This window comes from Pongo pygmaeus, chromosome 10 (assembly GCF_028885625.2).
Source record: "Pongo pygmaeus isolate AG05252 chromosome 10, NHGRI_mPonPyg2-v2.0_pri, whole genome shotgun sequence".
NCBI classification, from domain to species: domain Eukaryota; kingdom Metazoa; phylum Chordata; class Mammalia; order Primates; family Hominidae; genus Pongo; species Pongo pygmaeus.
Genome location: NC_072383.2, coordinates 29,449,675 through 29,475,428, shown reverse-complemented (window position 1 = coordinate 29,475,428; position 25,754 = coordinate 29,449,675). Strand labels below are relative to the sequence as shown.

The window sequence follows — 25,754 nt, the reverse complement described above, 5'->3', positions numbered from 1 at the left end:
AAGGCTGCCATATGGATATCCCTCTCCCTCAGATGCCACATTATTCCTTGTGACTTGAATAAGAGCTACAGTTTCAGTTTAAAAAAAGGAAAGGGAAAAAAAGAATTCTGACCAAAATAACCTCTTCATAATCATTCATACAATTAAGTAGAACACCTAGTTATTAATACAGTAAAGGCCTATGCATCTCATTTTCTGAAATATAACATCACTGATCATGGGAAGAAATAAATTCATCTAGATGTCTAAAATATTTGTTTTAAATACATATGAATTAACTTTGCAAGGAGGTGGTATACTCTTGAAGAGAGCCCTGAATCAAGCCTTAAATGATGTGGCTTTTATTTACAACTCCTCTTCTGTTGGTTACATGTGTTCCATCAAGGCACCATGTTTCTCTATGTATTAGATTCCTCATTTTATCTCATATATGAGGAGAAGAAGAGTTTCTTCTCTCCCAATGATGAAGGCATTCTGACAAATTATGACACTTAATTTTTTTTTACATTAATGGTGAAATCCTGTATTCTAACAGTTTGTTGAGAGTTAAATTACCTACTTTTTATGACATAGGAAATTCATGTTCTGTGGATTCAACCTAGGATCAACAGTATTGTTTTAATTACTAGGTTTATGATGATTACAATAAATATTTTAAAATTTATTATAAATATTATTTTAAAATTAGTATTTTCCTCCCAATTAATTCAGTTCCATTCATAAAATATAGATCTCAAAGATTAGAACTTTTCCTCATACTGAAAAGCCATCGACATTAAGAGATTAGAGGTTTGATTTAAATCAATTTTATTACAGCAAACATGTTAAGACTAAATTTTGAGTCAGACTAGATTTTGAGACTAAGTGAATGAGTTTGTGAATTTAGATAACAAGTATAAATACTTCTATTAGTTATTTCTCAGTTGAAAGTTACCATTAGTACCTGACAGATGTGATTACATTAAGGGTGAATAAAAATATTTAAAATCCATTAGTTTGGTCATCAAAAAATTAGAAGAGATGCCATCCCCAGAACAGATACAGGGCCAGAGGTCCCCTGCAGTTCCAAGCTCTAGCTTGACTGTGAGTTGAGAAGAAGCCTCAGAGGAAGGGACAAAGCCATCCAAGTGGCTCAGGGTAATTATTACTATAGTAAATGATATGGAAATACCTCAATGTAGTAAAATGGCACCGAGTAGTGCTTGCTACTACTACTACTAAGTAGTATTGTTAAATCGTAACAACAGCTCAGATTGGGTTGTTACAAAATTATCAAAAAAATTGGCTACATGAATATCCTACTAAAACAACAAAATACAGTAACATTTGAACTTGATGATCTGAGTAAAATGAACTAAAGCAGACTATGGATTATTTCTCAAATGGAATTTGCCTCTGATTGCTATAAAGCAATTTGACAGTCAAATTACCAAAAATCAGAAATGTGACAATTTTATGCACATTATCCCATCTCTGGAAAAGATAAAGGAAAAAGAGACTGATGCCCAAATACCAATGGGAGCAAAATTAATTTTTATAATACATAATTCTATATCTTTTGAATTTTGCATTAAGTGCACGTTACCATGACAAAAAAAAATGATATTTTGATAAGGCAAATTATTATATCCCCTATTAATTTATCCTTGGTATAAAATCAATATTCTCATAAATCAAGTTTCCCAAAGTTGATTACCTAGAATGAAGGGATTAAAATCAAAATCTCCATTTTAATCTTGGGTTGCAATCAGAAACAAAACAGACACATTAAAATGTTATTCTCTCTCACATTAATTATTACATCTCTACTTTTCTTTTCAGTCTGTTTTATAGTTCAGAATAAATAATAAATTTAACCATTCTGAGTATCTATTCAAACCAGAAAGAAATTTAAAAATCAAAAGTAAACTTTTATAGACCATCATCTTTACAAAATTTTTTTGTGTATATATCCTTAATGAGCATAAGCATGTCTAAATTTTACCAGTTTATCTCCCTTGCCTGTAACAACTATATTGTGTGGCCTTTCACAAACGGAAATATTGGTGGCTAATAAACAAAAATAAATCTGTAGCACACACATATATAAGTACTTTTCCTACAGTATAATTAGGTAGTGTTTTTCTCTAATATTGAAAATGCTTGAATCTAGATAGACCTTACTGATAATTCAGTTCATTCGAATGATGAAAGATTAAAAACTAAATAATTGACATTATATTGATTGATATTGTTAAAGAAATATGCCCTTTACAAATGCTACTGTATAATCAGTCCTCCAGCATTATTACTGAAGATAGAAACCTGCTGAACAAGCTTAGAAACAGATACGAAAAAAACTTTCAACTGCATCAGAACAGGTCAAATCTCAATCAGGTCAAAATGAATAAATAATCTTATTATGGCCCTTGGAAGAAACTAATGATACAGTGGACTGAATTTGTTATAATGAGCAGAAATCTGTAATTAATGAATAATATTTTGATAGAATGAGACTCACATTGCTACAACATTCAGGTCTGAGCAACACTAGTCACAAATATTAACCTGATGTAGTATGAAAAAGAAAAGTTCATTTTAATAAGTGAAAAATTATTGAGAGGGAAAAGACAGTTCTTACATGTCTAAAACAACTAACTAAACCCTTCACATCTTTTTTATTATTATTATACTTTAAGTTCTAGGGTACATGTGCACAAGGTACAGGTTTGATACATAAGTATACATGTGCCATGTTGGTTAGCTGCACCCATCAACTCGTCAGTTACATTAGGTATTTCTCCTAATGCTATCCCTCCCCCAGCCCCCCAGCCCCCAACAGGCCCTGGTGTGTGATGTTCCCCGCCCTGTGTCCAAGTGATCTCATTGTTCAATTCCCACCTATGAGTGAAAACACGCGGTGTTTGGTTTTCTGTCCTTGTGATAGTTTGCTGAGAATGATGGTTTCCAGCTTCATCCATGTCCCTGCAAAGGCATGAACTCATCCTTTTTTATGGCTGCACAGTATTCCATTGTGTATATGTGCCACATGTTCTTAATCCAGTCTATCACTGATGGACATTTGGGTTAGTTCCAAGTCTTTGCTATTGTGAATAGTGCCGCAATAAACATACGTGTGCATGTGTTCTTATAGTAGAATGATTTATAATCCTTTGGGTATATGCCCAGTAATGGGATTGCTAGGTCAAATGGTATTTCTAGTTCTAGATCCTTGAGGAATCACCACACTGTCTTCCACAATGGTTGAACTAATTTACACTCCCACCAACAGTGTAAAAGTGTTCCTATTTCTCCACATCCTCTCCAGCATCTGTTGTTTCCTGACTTTTTAATGACTGCCATTCTAACTGGTGTCAGATGGTATCGATGGCCAGTGATGATGAGCATTTTTTCATGTGTCTGTTGGCTGCATAGATGTCTTCTTTTGAGAAGTGTCTGTTCATATCCTTTGCCCACTTTTTGATGGGGTTATGGTTTTTTTTTTGGTAAATTTGTTTGAGCTCTTTGTAGATTCTGGATATTAGCCTTTTGTCAGATGGGTAAACTGCAAAAATTTTCTCCCATTCTGTAGGTTGCCTCTTCACTCTGATGGTAGTTTCTTTTGCTGTGCAAAAGCTCTTTAGTTTAATTAGATCCCATTTGTCAATTTTGGCTTTTGTTGCCATTGCTTTTGGTGTTTTAGTTATGAAGTCCTTGCCCATGCCTATGTCCTGAATGGTATTTCCTAGGTTTTCTTCTAGGGTTTTTATGTAAACTCTACACATCTTAAGGTTTTTTATCTTTGGAATTATTTTTTAAAGTCTGCTACACAGCAGAAACTTGAAATTTTTATTCCTAAAATAGAATGAAGTCTTCCTCTTCATTCCTTTGACTATCAGCTAATGGACCAGTCAAGCTTTAAAGCTTGCCAGATTTAAAGGCAAGCTTTAAATCTATATTAGAATGAGTTTTCTGGCAAGGTTTCCAATACCTTTTGGTTTTGGCCTGGCTTGAAAAACCACAAGAATAGCCATGCATGCAAAATTCTGGCTAAGCCCAGGAAACACAGAGGCACACAGAAGTATTCTCAACTACCAAATCTTTCTCAATCCTCCACTGAGGTTAAGTTGGTGGGAGGGATAAGAAAGGACAAGCCAAGTCCTTAGTTCCAAACCAATCACTAGTATCTAGCTAGCATGCTAGTAGGCCAAACTCTATTGGCAACAGCAAACATCTTTATTTGTCCAGGAAAAATCTGATCATATGATAAAAGCTGGAATTTACGAGAATCCTTATTCAATCAAATAACTAAAACTATAAATTTATTTTATACCTTTGGATTAACAAAATGGTGGAATTCAAATAAAGATATGCTGTCAGGTCTTACATATCTTAATTTTTACTTTTCCACTCTTTGAGCAGAAACTTAGCAATATCCAATCAAGGGAAAATATCAAAGGGAGAGAAAACAAAATTGTTTCTCTCTCCTTGGAAAAGAACTTTATACAATACAAGTAACTCTACACCCTGGGAAAACATTGGTCTCCTAAATGTAATATGTTCTCCTTTATAAAATGGTACAAACAATTCAAGAGTTCAAATAAAATACTAGCAAGTGGATGCTTTTGAAAAATAAGAATACAGCAGTCATGTGATACTCAAGCTGGCATGTGACATATTTTACATTGCTAAAATTCAAAGCAATCCTTACCAAAAAGCATTTAGCGTATATCTGACCTTTCAGAAAATGCACAAAAGACCAAAACTCTCAACAAAACAAACTTTAGTTAACATAGGTAATTAGTATACTGAGAATTTTCATCACAATGATTTTAGAGCTACTAAAGTGTATGGAGCAATTTTGCATCTTTTTTCACTCTAAGTAGCAGAAATTTCATGTGCCTAGTAAGTGAAATCTTCACTGTACCTAATTCAATACCCTAATATTTAAATATAAGAGGAAGAGAAAAACATCAGAAAATTCTCTTCATAAAATGATCTAAGTAAAGCTTTAGAAAACAATCTCCCCATTCCTTACTTTCTCATTAAGATGGTAAAGCATTTATAAGTACTATTCAAGTGCCCAGCATTGACTGGTTTTTGCCATGTGGAATATAATACACAGAATTAAAGATCATCAACTTAGTCAAGCTTCAGAAACAAAGACTGCAAAAGCAAAATGAGTTTGTGTGTCTGTATGTCTAGCTGTAGTGGCAATACCTTGAAATGTATAGGTACTTATAATGATAAGTTTTTAAAATGTATTCTGCTTGGCCAAATGCATGCAAACAAAATACCAAAGGGGAAAACCCTAGAGTTTGAGAAGATGATATAAAAAAATTAAAAAAATAAACCCTTCTGGTTTCAAAATGAATGTAATAATAAGTAACTAATTTTCACATGACCAAAAAACAATACAGAGAATGTTCAGTTTAGGCACCCACAGATGGGCCAAGAAACATAAATACACCTTTAAATCAGTACAGTTATAATTTATCTGGTGTGTGCATGAAATATTAAAACAAACTACATTTTCTTTTTTGCCTTTTTCAGGCTATTTTTCTACTTAGCATTCTTTTTAATCTGTCAACTACATCAAAATTCAATAATGTTTCAACACTTTTCCTATGTGGTATAATTTGTGAAATGTCTAAATCCCTTAAGTTAAAAAACAAAAACAACAGGGAGTATAAACATCAAAACAACAAGGTAAGCCAGAACCACGAAAACAACCTGTGAAAATCACTACAGAATGAAATTTTAAAAACTTCTCTATATGAGAGTTTCAAAAGGGAAAGCCCCTTTTCTAACTGATCTATCTTTAAGTAAACACGATGTTAAAAAAAAAAAAAAAAAAAAAAAAAAGTAGGGGGAAGAGAGGAGGCAGCTGTCATTGCCTTGAAAGAGATTCCTTACACAGTAGCAAAACAAAAATTTTAACCTATATGTTCATACCTTATTTGCATCAAGCTGGAATTTTTAATGAACTGAGCTCAAAATGAGATAAAATAAAAACAAAATGTTGAACTTAATTTCTTGAGTGCTTTCCACTCACTATTATACCATGTTAGCAGGAATTCCAACTTTGAATTTTAACACACTGATTGAGTCAACTAAATACTTCCTTTGGAAAATTCTTCCCAAATGTTATTTAGGATGCAAAGAACAGTCATTTTGAGAATGAATTAACATTTGAATTGACTTTACCTCAAGCACTAATATCTACCTTATTAACTGAATAGATGTATATGGAGAAAGTTCTGAAAAGAAAAACGAGAAGTAAACACCTCTATGCAAAAAGATACTTTCTCTTTAAAAAGACAAAGCATCATATTCCTTAAGCTATAATGTTACATCTATTTTAGCAAATACGCCTGTATTTTTTTCATGTATGACTTTCTTTGATAGTCCCTCTGTGCTATTATACCAATCCTCCACTATAAAGAATTCTTTTCTTACTGTGATCACTTATCCCACATCAAGGAAAACAAGGCATAAGTTTTTGTTTTTTTTCATCTTGACGTAGGACAAGTTTTTGTTTCTTAGTTACAGCTAAAACTCACTTTTTTCTTAAGTATTAAAAACAGCAGTCCATCATATACTCATTTTGTTTCTGTTAGGGTTTGTTTCTCTCATCTTTCTTATATGGAAAAAAATTCTCAGTAATTTCAATGGGATACAATATGAGCACATACACGTATGCACACTCACCCACAAAACCTTAAGAGACTCAATATTAATTAATAATAAAAATTAGAAAAATAATGGCTGAAAGAAAATAGAATAGACTGACCAACAAATATAAAAAGATAGGACAATGGTTAATAATTCCCATGGGGTAGCAGAATAACTTAATATAATTTTTTTAAAAAAAGAAAAACTCGACAAATATCTAGCCCCTACCTACACCTACAGATTCAGAATTTCCAGGAAAGAAAACTCCTTGGCATATGCATTTTTAAAAAGCAACACAAATGATTTACTATGCACTGTAGAAGTTGAGAACCAAAGGATTAAAGTAACCTGATCAATCACAACTGCTGAGTGGACCTTAAAACAAAAAAGGATCATGCTAATACAGTTCCTCATTATCTCAAAAATATGATACTCTACATAATAGATAAGATAGTAATCTTTGATGGAGAAAACTACAGATATTAAGAACTCATGAAGTCTGAGTGAGTGCATATATTAGAGAATGACAAGTTCAAGACAAAAGCCCAATTAAACAAGTAAAGGAAAATTCTTAGGTTGCTTGCGGTAAACAATCTTCAATGTGGCATGTGCCTATGTAAAGTCTTCCAAGATGTACATTAATTTTACTGTCGTTGATTATCAGAATAAAAGATTTTTGAAATCATGACATAAGAGAAAAAATAAACAAAACTAAGTAAACATTATGGGAAAATTTGGCATATGAGGCACATTAGGTTAGTTTTGTTTGTTTTCTTTTGTATTTTAACAAAATTTCACATCCTTTTCATCAATCTGTGGTGATCTATTTATTTTCTAAGTTAATGAAAGAATGCTGCCTTTAACTGAGCCCAAGAAGGTGAAGAGGTGGGCCACAATCTTTTATTCCGAAGTGGATATTTCTAAGAAGACTGAAATAAGAATCTGTACGAAGACAACCAACTAATGATCAGCTATGAGATAATGAAAAAGTATTGCAATTGCTACACTAAAAAAATCTGACATGTTACATATAGAAATGATAATGATAATAGCTAATATTTCTTAAGAGCTTAATTATTAGCCATGCAATATTCATTTTTCTCACTGCATCCCCACAACACTCTTAGGAATAGCTTCCATGGTTTATTCCATCACTTACTGAAGAAGAAACTAAAATAGTTTTTTTAAAAAAAAACTGCCCAAGGTCAAAATGTTTGTAAATAGCAGAAGTGGGGCTCTGATCCAGGTCTGTCTGAATTCGAAAATCTATGCTCTACTAACAGAAGTACTTAGCAGTCTCAAAGTATAAATTCTGGCAGGCATGTAACATTCCTTCAGGAAATCAAAGAATAAAGGTCTATAAATTATTATATAAAATCACTAAAGACAGAATAAGAATATTAGGCCTAATAGAACATAATAACTTTAGGTCTTAAATTGGTTTAAACATGGATTGGGTTACAGATTTTCTTTAGCCAGCTCCTGGAATAGATGATTTAAAGTTGTATGAACACAGAGTTACATACTCAAAATAAGTAAATTCCAATTGGATGAGGTCAGCTAATCTCTTAAATACAGGACTATTTCTAGGTGAATCAGAATGTTCAATTATTTGTGAAAAGTTTAAGTCCTATCATAACTTACTGTTATTTTTGAATCAGAAACAGCTGATCAAATGATTTGGGAGCTTTAAAAAGTGCTAGTTCATTTAAATGGTGTTAGGTACATAAGATATTGCTAACAAAAATGTGCTTTAGGGTATTGTTTTATCTGATTATCCATGAGGAAAATAAATATGGCACTTTATTAAGGTTTAAATTAATATTTGAAGCAACAGCAATTTTTTAAATGATAAGCCCAAAATATATATTCTAAAACTCATGAAATGTGCAATCTCAAATTATTCATGCAAAAGAACAGTCCTACATTTTAAAAAAAGAATTGGAAAAAGAAATCAGCAAAGATCCATGGGTTGAGGTGATCCAATACAACCAGATGATGTAAACAAACCCTCAACTTTTGTCAATGTACTGAGAGTAAAGAGAATGTCATGAGTCTTTCATAATACTGACCTCAGGATAATCATTTTTGAAATAAAGAATATTTGGAACAGAGTAACCACTATTTTAATTTGGATTAAAAAAAATAGGAAAGTGGGGTGGAACTTCTGGAATGGCAATATGAGGAGCTAGCGGGGGGAACCTCTACTCCAGAATGTCATCTGTTAAGCAGGGTGTATTAGTTCATTCTCACATTGGTAGAAGGGAATACACAAGACTGGGTAATTTATCAAGAAAAGAGGTTTAATTGATTCACAGTTCTGTATAGCTGGTTAGGCCTCAGGAAACTTACAGTCATGGCAGAAGGTGAAGGGCAAGCAATGCACCTTCTTCATAGGGTGGCGGGATGGAGAAGTCCAAACAGGGGACATGCCAGACATTTATAAAAGCATTAGATCTTGTGAGAACTCACTCACTATCACCAGGACAACATGGGGGAAACTGCACCATGATCCAATCACGTCCCACTGAGTCCCTGTCATGACATGTAGGGATTATGGGAACTACAATTCAAGATGAGATTTGGAAGGGGACACAGCCAAATCATGTGACAGGGCAAACTGGCAAAGCAATCATTCAGTCTCTGGAAAATTGATCAAAGGTCTTACAACAAATTGAGAAGCATTTATTCAAAAAAATGTATAGAAACTTGTATTAATAGATGTCAGTTACGAGAAGAAAGAATCAGTAAACCTTAAGAACTACTGATGAAGATCATACAATCTGAAGAACCGAGAAAGGATAAATAACAAACAAAAATGACTAGAGCCTAAAAATCATGTGAGACCCCATTAAGAAAACTAACACATACATAATGAAAGTAACACCCGAGAAAAGAGAAGTAGGAGAAAAAATATGAATGGCTGAAAACTTCCCAAAATTTATGAAAAACAATCTACACATATAAGAGGCTAAATGACTTCCACATAGAATAAATGAAAAGACACACACCTAGAAACATCACAGTCAAAATACTAAAAGTGAAAAACAGACAATTTGAAAACAGGATAAAAATAACTCATAGTGTATAAGAGAATGAAAAAGATTAACAGCTTACTTCTCATATGTAGGATAGAAGGCAATGAGATGACATATTCAAAGCGCTAAAATCAACCAACAAAAACTGCCTACAATCTTATTTTTTAAATAACTAACTTTAAAGAATGCAAGTGAAAAAATACACAATTAATTGTTAGGAGATACAACTTATAATAAATACTAAAGGACCCCAACAAACTAGGCACAGAAGAGGCATTCCTCAAAGTAATAAAAGCCAAACATGCCAAACCACAGCCAACATCATACTGAATGGGAAAAATTTGAAATTATTTCCTCTAAGACCTGAAACATGAGATCAGATCTCATGAGATCTGACAGCTTAAAAGTGTGGCTCTTCCCACTTTGCTATCTCTCTCCTGCTGTCTTGTGAAGAAGGTGCTTGCTTCTCCTTTGCCTTCTGCCACGATTATAAGTTTTCTGAGATCTCCCCAGCAATGTAGAACTGTGAGTCAATTAAATCTCTTTTCTTTATAAATTACCCAGTCTCAAGTAGTTCTTTATAACAGTGTGAAAACTGACTAATACAAAAAATTGGTACCAGGAGTGGGGAGCTGCTATAAAGACACCTAAAAATGTGGAAGCAAATTGGGAACTGGGTAAAAGATGAAGGTTGAAACACGTTGGAGAGCTCAGAAGAAGACAGGAAGATGTGGGAAAGTTTGTAACTTCCTGGAGACTTGTTGAATGGTTTTGACCAAAATGCTGACACTGATATGGACAATGAAGTCCACGCTGAGGTGGTCTCAGATGGGGATGAGAAACTTATTGGGATCTGGAGCAAACGTCATTCTTGCTATCCTTTAACAAAGAGACTCACGGCATTTTGCCTCTGCCATAGAGAATTGTAAAATGCTGAACTTGAGAGACATGATTTAGGATATCTGGCAGAAGAAATGTCTAAGCAGCAAAGCATTCTAGAAGTGAACTTTTTCTGAAAGTGCACAGTCATACATTCACAAAGAGATGATCTCAAATTGGAACTTATTTTTAAAAGAGAAGCAGAATATAAAAGTTTGGAAAATTTGCAGACTGACTGAACATGCAATAGAAAATAAAAACCCATTTTCTGGGGAGAAATTCAAGTTGGCTGCAGTAATTTGCATAAGTAACAAGGAGTCGAATGTTTATAGCCAAAACAGTGGGAAGATGTCTTCAGGGCATTTTAAAGATCTTCATGGCAGCCCCTCCCATAGCCCCTAGAGCCCTAGGAGGGAAAAATGATTGTGTGGGATGGTCTCAGGGCCGCACTCCTCTATGCAGTCTCTGGACATGGCACACTGTCCCAGCTACTCCAGCTCTCGCTATAGCTAAAAGGGGCCAAGGTACAGCTCGGTCCATTGCCTCAGAGGGTGTAAGCCCCAAGCCTTGGTAGCTTCAACGTGGTGTTGGCACTGCAGGTGCACAGAAGGCAAGGATTGAGATTTGAGAGCCTTTGCCTAGATTTCAGAGGATGTATGTAAATGCATGGATGTCCAGGCAGAAGTTTGCTACAGAAGAGGAGCCCTCACAGAGAACCTCTACTAGGGGAATGCAGAAGGGAAATGTGGGGTTTGATCCCCTACACAGAGTCTCCACTGGGGCACTACCTAGTGGAGCTGTGAGAAGTGGACCACTATCTTCGAGACCCCAGAATGGTAGATCCTCTGAGAGTTTGCACTGTATGCCTGAAAAAGCTGTAGGCACTCAATGCCAACCTGTGGAAGCAGCCACAGGGCCGTAACCTGCAGAGCCTCAGGGGGAGAGCTGCTCAAAGCCTTGGCAGCTTACCTCTTGTTATCAGAATGCCTGGATGTGAGACATGGAGTCAAAGGAGACAATTTTGGAGATTTAAGATTTAATGACTGCCCTGCTGGGTTTCAGACTCACATGGGGCCTGTAGCTACTTTTTTTTGGCCAATTTCTTCCATTCTGAATGGCAGCATTTACCAATGCCTGTACTACCACTTATCTTGGAAGAAACTAACTTGTTTTTGATTTTACAGGCTCATAGGCAAAAGTGATATGCCTTGTCTCAGATGAGACTTTGGACTTGGACTTTGGGTTAATAATACTGCAATGAGGTAAGATTTTAGGGGACATTGGAAGGCATAATTGAATTTTGAAATGTTAGAAGGACATGAGATTTGGGAAGGGCCAGGGACAGAATGACATGGTTTGGCTTTGTGTCCCCACCCAAAACTCATCTTGATTTGTAATTCCCATGTGTCAGGGGAGGGACTTGGTGGGAGGTGACTGGATCACGGGGGCAGATTTCCAGCATGCTGTTCTCTTGGTAGTCAGTGAGTCCTCATAAGATCTGATGGTTTAAAAGTGTGCACTTCTGATCTCTCTCTCTCTCTCTCTCCCCCCTGCTGCCTTGTGAAGAAGGTGCTTGCTTCTCCTTCACCTTCTGCAATGATTGTAAGCCAGGCAGAACTGTGAGGCAATTAAACCTCTTTTCTTTATAAATTAGTCTCTAGTAGTTCTTTATAACAGTATGAAAACAAACTAACATTAAGATGTAACAACTAAAAACATATATGTAACTAACAAAATATCCAAAAAATGCATGAAGTACAAACTGACAGAATTAAAAGCGACATAAACAATTCAACAATAATATTTAGAGATTTCACCACCCCACATTAAATAAAGGCTAGAAAAATTAGGCAGATTATCAACAGCATAGAGAAAACCTAAGCAACACTATAAACCATCTACCCGTACAGATATCTGGAGTACAGTCCATCTAACAATAGCAGGATATACATTTACTCAAGTGCACAGGATAGATCAGAGGCTAGGCCATAAAATAAGCCTCAGTAATTTTAAAAGAATTAAAGTCACCAAAAATAAGTTATTCAATGACAAAAGAATTAAAGGAAAAATATGGGTTGGATACAAAATTTGTGGTTAAAAGTTCTTTTTTCAGCACTTGTTCCATTTCCTCTGACCTCCATAGTTCCTGATGAAACGTCTATCATATTTCTGTTATTCTGTAGGTAAAATGTCATTTTTCTCTGGCTGCTTTCAAGATTTTCAATTTTTGGTTGAGGGAAGTTTAGCTATGTGTGTATTAAGGTCTCCAGAGAAACAAATCCATACATGTACAAATATACAGAAAAATTTCCTCTAAGGGATTGGCTAATGTGATTATGCAGGCTATCAAGTTCAAAATCTGCAAACAAGGCTGACAGGCTGGAGACCCAGAGAGGAACTAATGCTGCAGCTTGCACCCAAAGGCAGTCTATTGGCACAATCCTTTCCTGTTCAGGGAAGGTCAGTTTTTGTTCTGTTAAGGCCTTCAAATGATTGGATGTTGGCCACCTACATTATAGAGGGAAATTTGCCATATTCAAAGTTCACAGATGTAAATGTTAACCTTATCTGAATTTAAAAAAAATCCTCACAAAAACATTCAAATAAATTTGGCTCAAATATCTAGAAACCATTGCCCAGTCAAGCTGACACATAAATTAACCATTATAGTGGGTGCTGACATGCATTTTGTTTGTTTTTGTCTTTATTATATTTGCAGTTCATTTGGCTTCTGAAATATGCAGTATTATCTTTTGCCAAATTTGGGAAATTGTGAGCTAATCTTTCTTTGAATGTTTTTAAGTTTTGCCCTCTTTCTTCACTCCTTCCAGGACTTGGATAACATAAATTTTAGGTCTTTCATCATAATCCCACAAATTCCTAAACCCCTATTCATTTGTTTTCAGTTTGTTTTCTCTATACTGTTCGAATTCGGTAATTTCTATTTTTTTCAAATTTACTGATTCTTTCCTTATTTCTCCATTCCACTATTGAGCCCATCTCTGAGTTTTTAATTTTGGTTATTGTATTTCTACTTCTAAAATTGCCAGTTGGTTCTTCTTCATACAATCTATTACTTTGCTGACACTTGCTGATATTTTCTATTTTCACATTTGTTTCAAGAATGTTCATAGTCCCTTGTTAAAACATTTTTGTAATTAATGACTTAAAATCCTTGTCAGATACTTAAAATTCTTGACAAATAATTCTAAAACTGGAATCTGCTCAGTTCAGCATCTGTTGTCCTTTTTGGTTTTCATTCAAGACAAAATATTATTGGTTCCTAAGTATTTTTTAATTGAAATCTAGACGTTTGAAATCATGTTTCAGGAGATTTCTTCTCACAGGACACCACTCCAGCTGAGAAAAATGAAAACCTCCAGGTAGGGTGGAAGTCTGAGTACCCAACTCAGCCTCTACTAGCACTCAGCATACAGGGAACAAGGATCTCCTTGTTATTTCTGGACATGGTTGGGAGTTCAGCTTCCCACTAGGCCTCCACTGATACCAGTCCGGCTGTGAGGAATAAGGGTACCACATTATTGTTCCCCACAAACCATCCACTGAAACCACAGAGGAGTGGCCTCATTACTACCAAGCAGAAATGACAGTCTTGATTCCCATTAGATATCCCTTGATACTTTCCCAACACAGTAAGGGAGGAATACCTCATTAACACCAGCTTAGGGCAGAAGTCTAGTTTCCTAGATGGCCTATCCTGACACTCGTAGGAAGGGGGCATATTGCCCAGCATGAATTAAAGGCCTAGTTCCCTGCTCCACCTTCTTTAACACCACCCCAGTGAGGAGATAGAAGAGTTCCTCATTTATAATCTGATAAAAGTGAAAATCTAAGTTCTCTCTCTAACAAGCCTTCACTGCCATTTCTTCCTATGGTGTTTGATGGAAGTAGAATGGCTATTCTCTAATAGTTTTCTGTCTTACTAGGTGGAGGCTTTTGGTTAGAGAGAGTAGGCTTTTCATGAGGTTTGTTTCTATATGCCCATTGCTATTTCTGGGTTACTCACTTCTCCAGTACTTTGGTGGGACAAAAAGGGTAAAAAGAAAATCCAGGAACCCACTACTATGTAGTTACTTGGGTCTCATGGTTTCTAGCTAGTCTGCCTGTTTCTGTCTTACTTTCAGGGACTTATTTCAGGGACTATATTTTTATATAAAATATCCATTTTTTTTTAATCTGTACTAAGTAGGAAAAATATAAAAAGTTATGTCTTCATATTTCTGGAAGCAGAAGTTTATACAAAGATAAGTTATCTTCCTATGCATTACATTTTAGGCTTTTGCCATTTTTGTTTTACTTTACTTGGTATTTTCCACTTTCTTTTCTAAGGAGTATTTTTTCAAACTCCTCAACAATATTTCAGCTCAACTGGGACATGAAAAAAGTGATTGATTACATCTAGTCCAGGATAACTAGAAGGATGTAAGGTCCCCAGGAGCCAGGACTGGTGGTGAGATAGTAGCAGATTTTTCTATTCCAGTTGCATATTTGAGTAAACACTTACAGGGGAGGGAGAGGTAAAAGTGTGAAGCCCTGAAAACTGAAATGTCAAGGAATGCTACGATTTTAAGTTCCTTCTTTCCTAAATATCATACGTAGTCATGGAATGTAGATATGGAATTATATCCCACTGAAACAAGGATTTGAATATTTTGCTCACTGCTGTATTTACAATAATCCCTGGCATAAAGAAGATAATCAATAATCTTTGTTGAATTAAGAAATGAATAAATGCAAAGAGAATGTTCACACAACTTTTGTTAACAATAGTAACTAGAGATATTTTGGTTTCCTTTTGAAATACCTAATAATTAACAAATCATCTATCAAATTTTCATATACTACAGTAAAATACGGCTTTAAAAATATTAATGAAAAATTACTTTTCTTGTTATTGTTAGTGTGCTTAGCCGTTTTTCTAAACAGGTTGCTTTTGATGTTTTAAATCATTTTTTGGTTCTAACTCCACAATATTTTCTTTGCTGCAAACATATTTATTGGTATAAATTTCAATACTGGCAACTAAGGAGGTTAAAATCATAAGTGAAAACTATTCTAGTATTTACAAACGGCATTTTGAAGAAACTTGGTTAAGAGCTACTCATTTCACATATTTGTCCAGCGTCATTACTTAGCACTCAGTTAAAGAGAAATGTAAAATTTTCAGATGTTATAGATGACTTGCTAAAATGGATTAGGAATTCAATCAAATTGCCTACGAAGTTATATTTAATTTTTTATTTCATAGCTCACAGTCGGTTTATAGTCAAAGGATATAAATACTTTTAAATCAGTGAAAATTCATTGCATATTGATTAATCATATGACTTGTTGAATTCCACATCTTGTACAATAATATTATAGTACTCTGAGGAGAAATATTATCAAATATATTGGATGTCATGTAAAATTTTGCAACGAAGGTGTTCTAAAATATGCTGATAATCAGCTTTCATAATAATATGGAAAAAAGGTAAAATAATTCATATAGAAAAAATCATAATGTGTTGATGGTTTGTGGTACATTACAGAACAAGAAGTGGAATGATTTTCTTCCTGATCCTACATTCAAGCATGAGAAGTTCATGTGATAATTATTTTACCATATGCTTCTCTTTTTCTAGATAGCAGGTAATTTGTGTTACTTTTTACTGTTGTACTGTTATTTTTATTGCTTTTCTTCCCCAAATATTTCTCATCCATGGTTATGGAATCTGCAAATATATTAGGCCAATTGTATTTTAATTCTTCCCACCCTCAGCGTTAGGGATAAAATAAGTTGTCAAAATCAATACTATAATAATATAGGACTTTTCCTCAACTCAATAACTGTAAAACTGGTTTATGTTAATAGAAAAAATATTAAAAACATTATAAAAGGGCTAATTATCATTGCTATAAAAATCAAACTTTGTTTTTTGTTTTTGTTTTTTTTTTGAGACGGAGTCTCGCTCTGTCACCCAGGCAGGAGTGCAATGGCGCAATCTCGGCTCACTGCAACCTCTGCCTCCCAGATTCAAGTTATTCTCCTGCCTCAGCCTCCCCAAGCAGCTGGGATTACAGGTGTGCACCACCATGCCCAGCTAATTTTTATATTTTTAGTAGAAACGGGGTTTCACCATGTTGGCCAGGCTGGTCTGGAACCCCCAACCTCAAGTGATCTGCCTGCCTCGGCCTCCCAAAGTGCTGGGATTACAGATGTGAACCACCATGCTCCGCCAAAATCAGACATTTTTTAATGACCTTTTTAACAATGAGCATCAACTACTATATTGGGTATGGTCACAAAAATGGCCTTTCATGTCCTAAGACATATCTAGTAGACTATTTTAATACCCTAGGTGAAGAAAAAAAAAGAAAACACTTTTCACTTAATTCTGGATCCACTTTTTTTCCTACTTTTATCCAAATGATTTTTCTTTTTTTTTTTGAGACAGAGCCTTGCTTTGTTGCCCAGGCTAGAGTGCAATGGTGCGATCTCGGCTCACTGCAAGCTCCGCCTGCCGGTTCACGCCATTCTCCTGCCTCAGCCTCCCGAGTAGCTGGGACTACAGGCACCCGCCACCATGCCCGGCTAATGTTTTGTATTTTTAGTAGAGACAGGGTTTCATCGTGTTAGCCAGGATGGTCTCGATCTCCTGTCCTCGTGATCCACCCACCTTGGCCTCCTGAAGTGCTGGGATTACAGGCGTGAGCCACCATGCCCGGCCCAAATGATTTCTTAAGGAAGCTTTTGACACTAAATTATCAACTAAAATGACATTAACTTCTAACAAGTCTAGTGAGGAAGTTTAATCAACAACACAAAAATTTCTATATTCTAACTGTAATAGGGATAATTTTTTATATTTATTATTATAATGAACAATGAAAAACAAAATGCCTATCTAAACATGTATGGTTAAACAAATTATGGTATATTTATACTGTGAAAACTAAAGAAGAGTAACAAAAATAGGAAAAGCTTGTTTGTACTGACACGAAAATATCTCCAAGTCAGTGAGTAAATACAACAAGAAAGAGTAAATTTAGTAAGATAACATTTTTTTAAATCAATTCAAAACTATATAGCATGTTATGAGCATATAAGTATATACAAGTAGATGGAGAAATCTCTTAGAAGAATGTACAATGGAACTGCCAATACTGGTTACTTCTAGGGAGAATTGTTTGAATTTTATTTCAATAAAAACATATTCATTCCTTAATTACTTGTAAAAGAAAAATGATCTAATGAAGTTTAAAGGGAAATAAAAATTTGACATTAAATGCTCAATGTGCTTTAAATATTTCAGCTTATGCAGGCACAGAATCGAATACTTTCTAAAATAATTTTAAATATTAATTTTTTACTGTATATGATACTGACATTATAATTTTTGTTATTGCTAAAGTGTACCCAAATCTATCTAATTTGTTTAAGAAAAGAAAAGCAAAAAGGTATAATAATATTTTTTCTGATATATTTCATGCCTTAATTTTTTTCCTGTCAGAGGAACCACAGCAGAGACAAAAAAGATAATCTAGCAACTAATTCTATATTATTTTGTGCTTGAATTTCTTTACCTGCTGATACTATATTCTCAAATATTCTCAAACTTTCTCAAATCCAGAACAGTGTCTAATATTACCTTTGTAATCCACTGAGTATGCTTTCAATGGATATTTGTTGCTGAATGGAAAGAAATTCTATAGCAAAATAAGACTACACATATAATTTGTATATGTTTGCACATACCTACATGTGTACATTTTTTACTAAAGTTATCCAAGGTTTAAAAAAGTAAACACTCTCAAACCTCTACCTTATATTCATCCACAATAATGCTGAGGGCTTCGTGACCAGCTTTCCTCATGTCTTCCAATTCTTGTTTATGTTTTTCCTGAAAGAAAAAAGAAACTAAAACCATGAGTTTTTCTTCTGTTTTGTTTTCAAAATAATAAAACCATAGACTTTTGCTGCTTCCACGAATGATTCAGTGGTTTGTGGCACATCAATGCTACAGCTGGAAACAAAGAGAAAATATATATATATGTTAAAGCTTTGCTTAAAAGCATTGGGGAACACTGAGGCAATGAGGAATTAAAGGGAAACAAGAGAAAAAGGAAAACCATGTTGAGAGGTGAGATAACACAAGGCAAAGGTGCTTTCCTTGAGGCATCTGCCAATTCTTGACCTGGATCAAGAGACGGGAAACCCTGCGTCACTGCAACAAGCCTTGGCCTCTATATTTCTAATACATCCCAAAGTTTGAGAACCACTGGAATATGATTAGCCCCCAATTCTACCTACCTAGGACAGGAGAGGATGAAGTCTCTTTGGACACTGTTAACATCCTACAGTCTTTCCAGTTTTTCAAATATGATGTCCAGCTTCCGAAACAAAATTATCAGAAATAACAACAGAAAAAAAAAAAAAGAAACACCCCCCGCCCCCCCACACACACAGAAAACAGATAAGACAAAAGAAATAGGTCCAGAGATAGGTCCATAGGTGGTTTTGATGCTAGTTATCACAGAGTTTTTAAAATGTATGTAAGAGTTCTTAACACATCCAAAAAACAGAAGGGAAATGGAGAAAACAGATAGGATAGAGATTTTTACCAGAGAACTGGAATCCATAAAATAGAAATTCTAGATCTATGAAATATGTACTATTAATAACTCAATAGATGACATAATCAGATGAAAGAGAGCCGGAAACAGAATTAGGAAACCGAAAGAGAATGAAAAAAAATAAAGACTACAGCAAAAGGAATATTTAGTATGATGGAAAATATTTTTAAAAATCTTTTAAAAGACATATAGGACAGAGTAAGCCAAAGAAAGCAAAAAGAGAAAAAAGACGAGAAAAAAGTGAAACAAGTAGTAAGATGATAAATAATGAAGTGAAAAAACCCACAAAACTTCCAACATCAGGCACGAATGTGGGACATTATATAATCTATAAATATTTCTAAAAATGAGAAGATATTACAAAATGTATCAATAAATATAACATTTTACATAAAATTTTAAAACTACTAAAATAAAAAACACAATTTACCAAAACTAAAACAAGAATTACAAAATTTGAATAGTCCTATATGTGTTAAAGAAACTGCACCTGTATTAACTAAAAAAACAAACACATACACAAAAAATTCTCCAGGCACATGGAATCTCTACACACAGAAAGCTTAATAGGTGAATTTTAAGAAATATTTAAGAAAAAATTAACAGATATCTTCCACAAACTCTTCCAGAGAATGTGAAAATAAGGAATACTCCCTACTATATTTTATTTGGACAACATACCCCTTATACTAAAATCTGCAGAGTTGTTCAGAAGAAAAGAAAATTATGAGTTAAATCTCTTTTATAAATACAAAAACTGAAATCCCAAAGAAAATAATAGCAAATTAAACCTAGTGACATAAAGAATACATCTCAATCAAGTGGGATTTATTATACTAATGCCAGGATGGTTGTAGTGATGAACCACATAAACTTCCTATACAATCTTCCACACACTCCCCTTCTGACATTGGCTTGCTGGGTGTCACTGCCTAAGATGACAGCAGAAGACACGTGCTGCAACTGGCACGGCCTCTGCCAGCCTGTGACCCACCATGAATGATTGCAAAGGATAACTCACGGTCACTTGAAGGAGCTCTGAGAGAAAATTAAGCTGCAACTATATTTAGGATAAAAGAGAATGCTGATAGTTCTTGTCCATTTACTGCTACCACTTCCTTTTTCATCAATTCCCCTTATTTATTATACCTTACTGATTAAACAGGTTCCATTTAATTATCAACATCTTATTCTTTTTTCTGGTAAGCCCTTTATCTTGTCATATTACAGCTAAATCACAATTTATTCAACTACCTAATCATAAAGAATCAACAGCAATTGTCAAAAACACAGACTTTTGTTAGTATGATTATAAATCCATGTTTCATGGCAACGATCTATTTTAAGATAGTTTCCCATTTTTGTGGGAGCTCCTTTAGTTAAAACTAGGTAATAATAACTAAATCCATTTACCTGTTTAAGAAAATTCCTGTAATATACTACACCATAAAGAAGCGAACAAATGAGGACATCACTAAAACTCATCACTTTGGAATTCCCATTCATGTCAAGTTATTTCACAAATAGTATATTACTGTTTCGTGTAAGGACTTAGGTAAGGCAAAAGCACCAACCCATATACTAAATATTAGCATAGCTTTTATTCTCATTGCTCAAGATTTTTAAAACTAAATAGAAATATTCTGCCATTTTATGTTTATAACCTAGTGGATCATCATAGGCAGTTCTTGGGATGCATATATCCTACCCTGGGGATATATGCAGTCAGATACACTAGTGTTACCCAGAGACTGCTTTACAAAATAGAAAAGCTAATATAAAATAGGCTACCATGGTCAAACAAATTGTGGAAATTAACAACATATATTCACATATTAAAACCTCTGACAAACTCATAAGTAATCTGTTTACCTTTACTAAAATCAGGATTTTTTAAACTTATCTGATTAAATATTATTTTCTTTCTTTCTTGACAATACCTATTACTAATTTAAAAATTGAAGCGACTACCAAAAAAGTTCAAAAATCTTTAAAAATTAGAGTTAATTAGCCTAAAGCAAAGCAAATTACCCTAGATGCCTTAAGTGAAACTAAAGAAGAACATATTCTTTGGTCTCATTCATTACAAATTGAAAATAAATGTATATCATTTCAATTATAGTGTAATCATTCAATATCGATGGCTCTGAATAATTATAGTGTAATCATTCAATATCGATGGCTCTGAATAATGACATCAGTTATTAAAAAGTATTGGTGTGTACGCTGGGTCCTGTGGCTCACGCCTGTAATCCCAGCACTTTGGGAGGCTGAGGCGGGCAGATCACGAGGTCAGGAGTTCAAGACCAGCCTGGCCAACATAGTGAAACCGTGTCTCTACTAAAAATACAAAATTAGCTGGGCGTGGTGGTGGGAGCCTGTAGTCCCAGCTACTCGGGAGGCTGAGGAAGGAGAATCACTTGAACCCGGGAGGGGGAGGTTGCAGTGAGCAGAGATCGCGCCACTGCACTCCAGCCTGGGCAACAGAGCAAGACTCTGTCTCCAAAAGAAAAAAAAAAGTATTGGTGTGCTATTAAAAGTGTAAGACTATTACACTTGCTATACTTGCTATTTGCTGCTGTGCTTCAAATGCTATTTACCCCAGATATTGCATGTTCACTTCCTCTACATCATGTTCAAAAATTATCTTACTAGAGAGACTTTTCCTGACCACTTATATAAAATAGTATACCACTCATCAATATCCACTAATCATGCTTTCTCTCATAGCACCTATCACTATGTATTACATTTATTGTTCATTCCTGTGTGCCCCCACTATATTGGAAGAGGTAGTGCTAGTACTCCACAACACTATGGCACTTATTAAAGTGAGGAAAAAAGGACATCAGAAAGATTTCACACTTTGACAATACAATTTGAGAGCGTGAAATTTTACTTGACACTGAATATATATACCTTAAATGGTGCCTTATATAGAATGTCAGCTCAGTCAATAAGCACTGAATAAAGAAGAAATAGAATGGCCAAGATTTGAAGGCCAAATATATTTGGGAAGTGCGAAAGGTGTTTCCTTCTTCATCAGAGAGAGACAGAACTAGAGCAGAACTATTTTACATCAAAATAAAAATGTTAATAACATTATTCACAACCTGGTCTTCAAAAGGAGGCTCCTTGACAGGTTCAAGTAGATGTTTGTTGAATGACTGAATGAGAATAAAATCAATGTTCTTTTTCTGATACAAGCTAAGCATACAAATTAAAAAACATTTTTTGGGTACATTTCTCTATCTGTTAAATGAGGGAGATGGAATAAATCATTTCTAAGATACACTTCCAACTTCCTTAATGCTATCCTATAATACAGTATGTTACAAATAGATCAATTAACCCTCATTTGCTTACTTCAAAGTTACTAATGGCAATCATACAACCACACTGTGACACAATAGTCTGTCCACAGGAATAACCAAGTAGTCATATTAAAATTCATTTCAAGAATATAGAGCCAAATATTTACAGCCTATCTTTAAAGGAGTCAAGCCAAATTTGACCACAATGATAACTTTCTTTCAAAACGTCAAACCCCAAAACATCACTAGAAAGAGATGACAAAAGCAAATATCCTCACCTTAAATAAAACTATGGAATTTTTAAGCAAAAAGAGACTTCAAAAGTAAACTATTCCAATATGTTCATTTTATAAATGAGGATACTGAGGCCCAGATAAGTCAAAAAATTTGTTCAAGGTCACTAAAATAATATGATTGTGTGCCAGGTATTGTTGAATAAGGGCACAGCAAACCCTAAACCAGATCTCCTGATAAACACCCTAATGCTTATTTGAAAATATCCTATCAAAAATCAAGCTATTTGAATGTATTCGCATTCCTTCATCAACAGGTATGTTTTCTGTATATAACTCAATAAAACACAGAATCACATATCATATTTCATACATTCTGGTGAAGCAAAGACATATAACTAGTCATGGTCTATAAAATCTGAAATAGTCATTCATCAATTTATTACTGCTAACCAGAAATTCTGGTCTGACAAAACTGATGCAAAGGTGCTTTTCAAAGGTAAATGGAAGCATATTCCAACCAAGCCTCCGCTACCCATAACTGCTCCAATCCCAACTGCTTCTTAGCTAAAATGATTAAATATACCTAAGTCTCATACTCTTAATATGCCTGGACATTATGAGTATTCAAGAAATTTTTAAAGAGATACACATGTAAACAAGGAACCATACAATCAACAAATAAAGGTGCTTTCCAAAAGAAAATGAAATATTAACAAAAATTTTTTTTAGTAACCATCACTGGTATATTGATGACAACACGCAATATGAATATCTGAACCACGGCTTTCTTTTAAAAAGCTTATATTCTATTTTTGTTGGCAATTGCCAAGCCAAGTAGAAACTCTACTAATCACTTCTAAGAAATTAATTCATGCATAGCAACAGGATCCTCTGCTACACGGATGGCTAAAAGTCAGCATTTAATTGATGTGTTTGGAATGAATTATTACAGTGACCTTAAAAAGATAAAGAAAGAAATTCCAAAGATCAACTAACCACATTATATTCCATCTATCAGAAAGCAGCTGCTTTTCACCTTCCAAATTATTTGGTCAAGAGCCAGTCTATAATTAGCCTACCAGAACATAATTAGCAAATAATATCTGATCGAGAAAGGTTTTCCAATAAAGAACATAATTAGCAAATATCTGATTGAGAAAGGTTTTCCAGTATAGAACATAATTAGCAAATAATATCTGACTGAGAAAGGTTTTCCAATATAGGCTTCACCACCACGTTCTTGGAAGCCACAAGATTACATCCCTTTCACAACAACTAATCCACTGTATTGGAGAAGGCAGACACAAACACCTCCAGATATTCCAAAAGGAAATCTGTGGGGCAAGAAATCAAAAAAAAGATGGTGTGATAACATACAACCCATACATGAAAAAATTCGGAATGAGAAATGGTACAAAATTACCCCTCCCAAAATCTGAAAAATCCCACACACCTAAATGGCCTAATTATAAATGCCAGAGTAGTGCAAAAAAGATAAGATTATACCATATGTGCATACCATCAATACAGAAGAAAAACAACAAAACAACACCTCTTCAGTTCTCATCAACCACATCACTTGACAGCTGCAATAAGCCTGGTTGTTTTTCCTAAAGGAGCCATAATCCTTGCAATGAAAGTAGGTTTCACAAGCATGATACAACATTATGCAACAGAAGTCTTTCCCATAGAATAAATGTTTAGTCTCCACCTCTACATTCTGTCTCATTTCTCAGTCTCTCTATACACGTAGTAACAAATAACAGCACATGACAGACCCTTCAAAATCATCCCCAGTCTCACAAACTAATTCCAAATTTAGACAAATATAAAATGGAAGAAAAAAACACACATGATAAGAATCAGTCTAAAAGTATAAATATTACAAATGGAAATAAAGAATTTTGCCATAGGATTCTATCGCCAATACTAAAATGGATGCCCTTAATAAGATTGTCCCTCTAGAGTAAGATAACCAAAATCTCAAAAGACTAATTTTAATCACTGTTCCTATCCCAAAAATGGCTGCCTTAACACATGGCATGAATTTCATGGCATGCAGAATCCAAAGCCATCAGCTTTGCTGAATCCTCTCAATCAAAACCAGGATTAAAAAAGCAAACTTCTCCTGGAATTCTCCTAACAGATACAGTGAGGAAGGTATGCAAAGGACCTCACAATCTACTCATACAAGCACAGAAGTAATCAATTTTCCTATATGTTATTTTACAAACCCCAGAAATGACAATTTCACATCCATGTCTAAGGCAAAACATTAAGGAAAGAAATTGGTGGTGAGCAAAAGAGGAATGAATGAACTGGTCACACTAAATTCATCACCCTGAAGATGAAAACAACTACTCAAATGAAATTCATAAGAGAAGATGATATGTTTACAACAGTGCCATGATTGTTGCCATTGTCAATTCTCCATTAGCACAACATGTCCTCCACCAACCACATTCTGTTAAAGAATGAAGGCCAAATCCTATACAGCCTGAGAAATGTAGCCTTTTGCAAAACTCCAGCTGAGATCCTGGTTAATTTGTTGATTGGATTGGCTCTGTTCCCACTGCTACTTCAATGTCACCTTATCAAGTGCTCCAATAGGAAAGAAACTCCACTTTGCATCAGATTCAGTTTATTAGCATCAGATTCAAATCATTATTTATCTTTATCTTTGTTAAGATCTTCAAAGGCATGGCATGGAGCCTTGAAAGGCAGATGCTCAAAACTAACTCAGGCCAAGCACAGGAGGAAAAAAAAAAAAATAGAAGGCAGAAAGAAGGAAGAAAACGATGTAGGAAGAGGAAAATATCAAGGAAAGGAAGGACAGTGAGGGAAGGAGAAAGAGGGATAAAAGAGGAGGAAAAAAGGAGAGGCAGGAGGGAGAAGGGAAGAGCAAAGTTTGCAATCCTAAGACCAGCTTTGCCTACTTGTATGGGACAATTACAACAAATCCTCCCTACTTTGTGGTTACAGCAAGAAACAATTGC

At 34.6% G+C, this 25,754-nt stretch overlaps 1 protein-coding gene across 11 annotated transcripts in view; it reads right to left on the bottom strand.

The window, feature by feature from the left end:
* Window positions 1-25,754, bottom strand: part of CCDC91 (coiled-coil domain containing 91) — a 347,553-nt gene that overhangs the window by 156,039 nt on the left and 165,760 nt on the right. For all 11 annotated transcript variants that reach the window (XM_054442943.2, XM_054442947.2, XM_054442944.1 and 8 more), the window contains one exon: window positions 18,398-18,475. In XM_054442943.2, coding sequence (XP_054298918.1) covers window positions 18,398-18,475 — 78 coding nt within the window. The remainder of the gene's footprint in view (window positions 1-18,397; window positions 18,476-25,754) is intronic.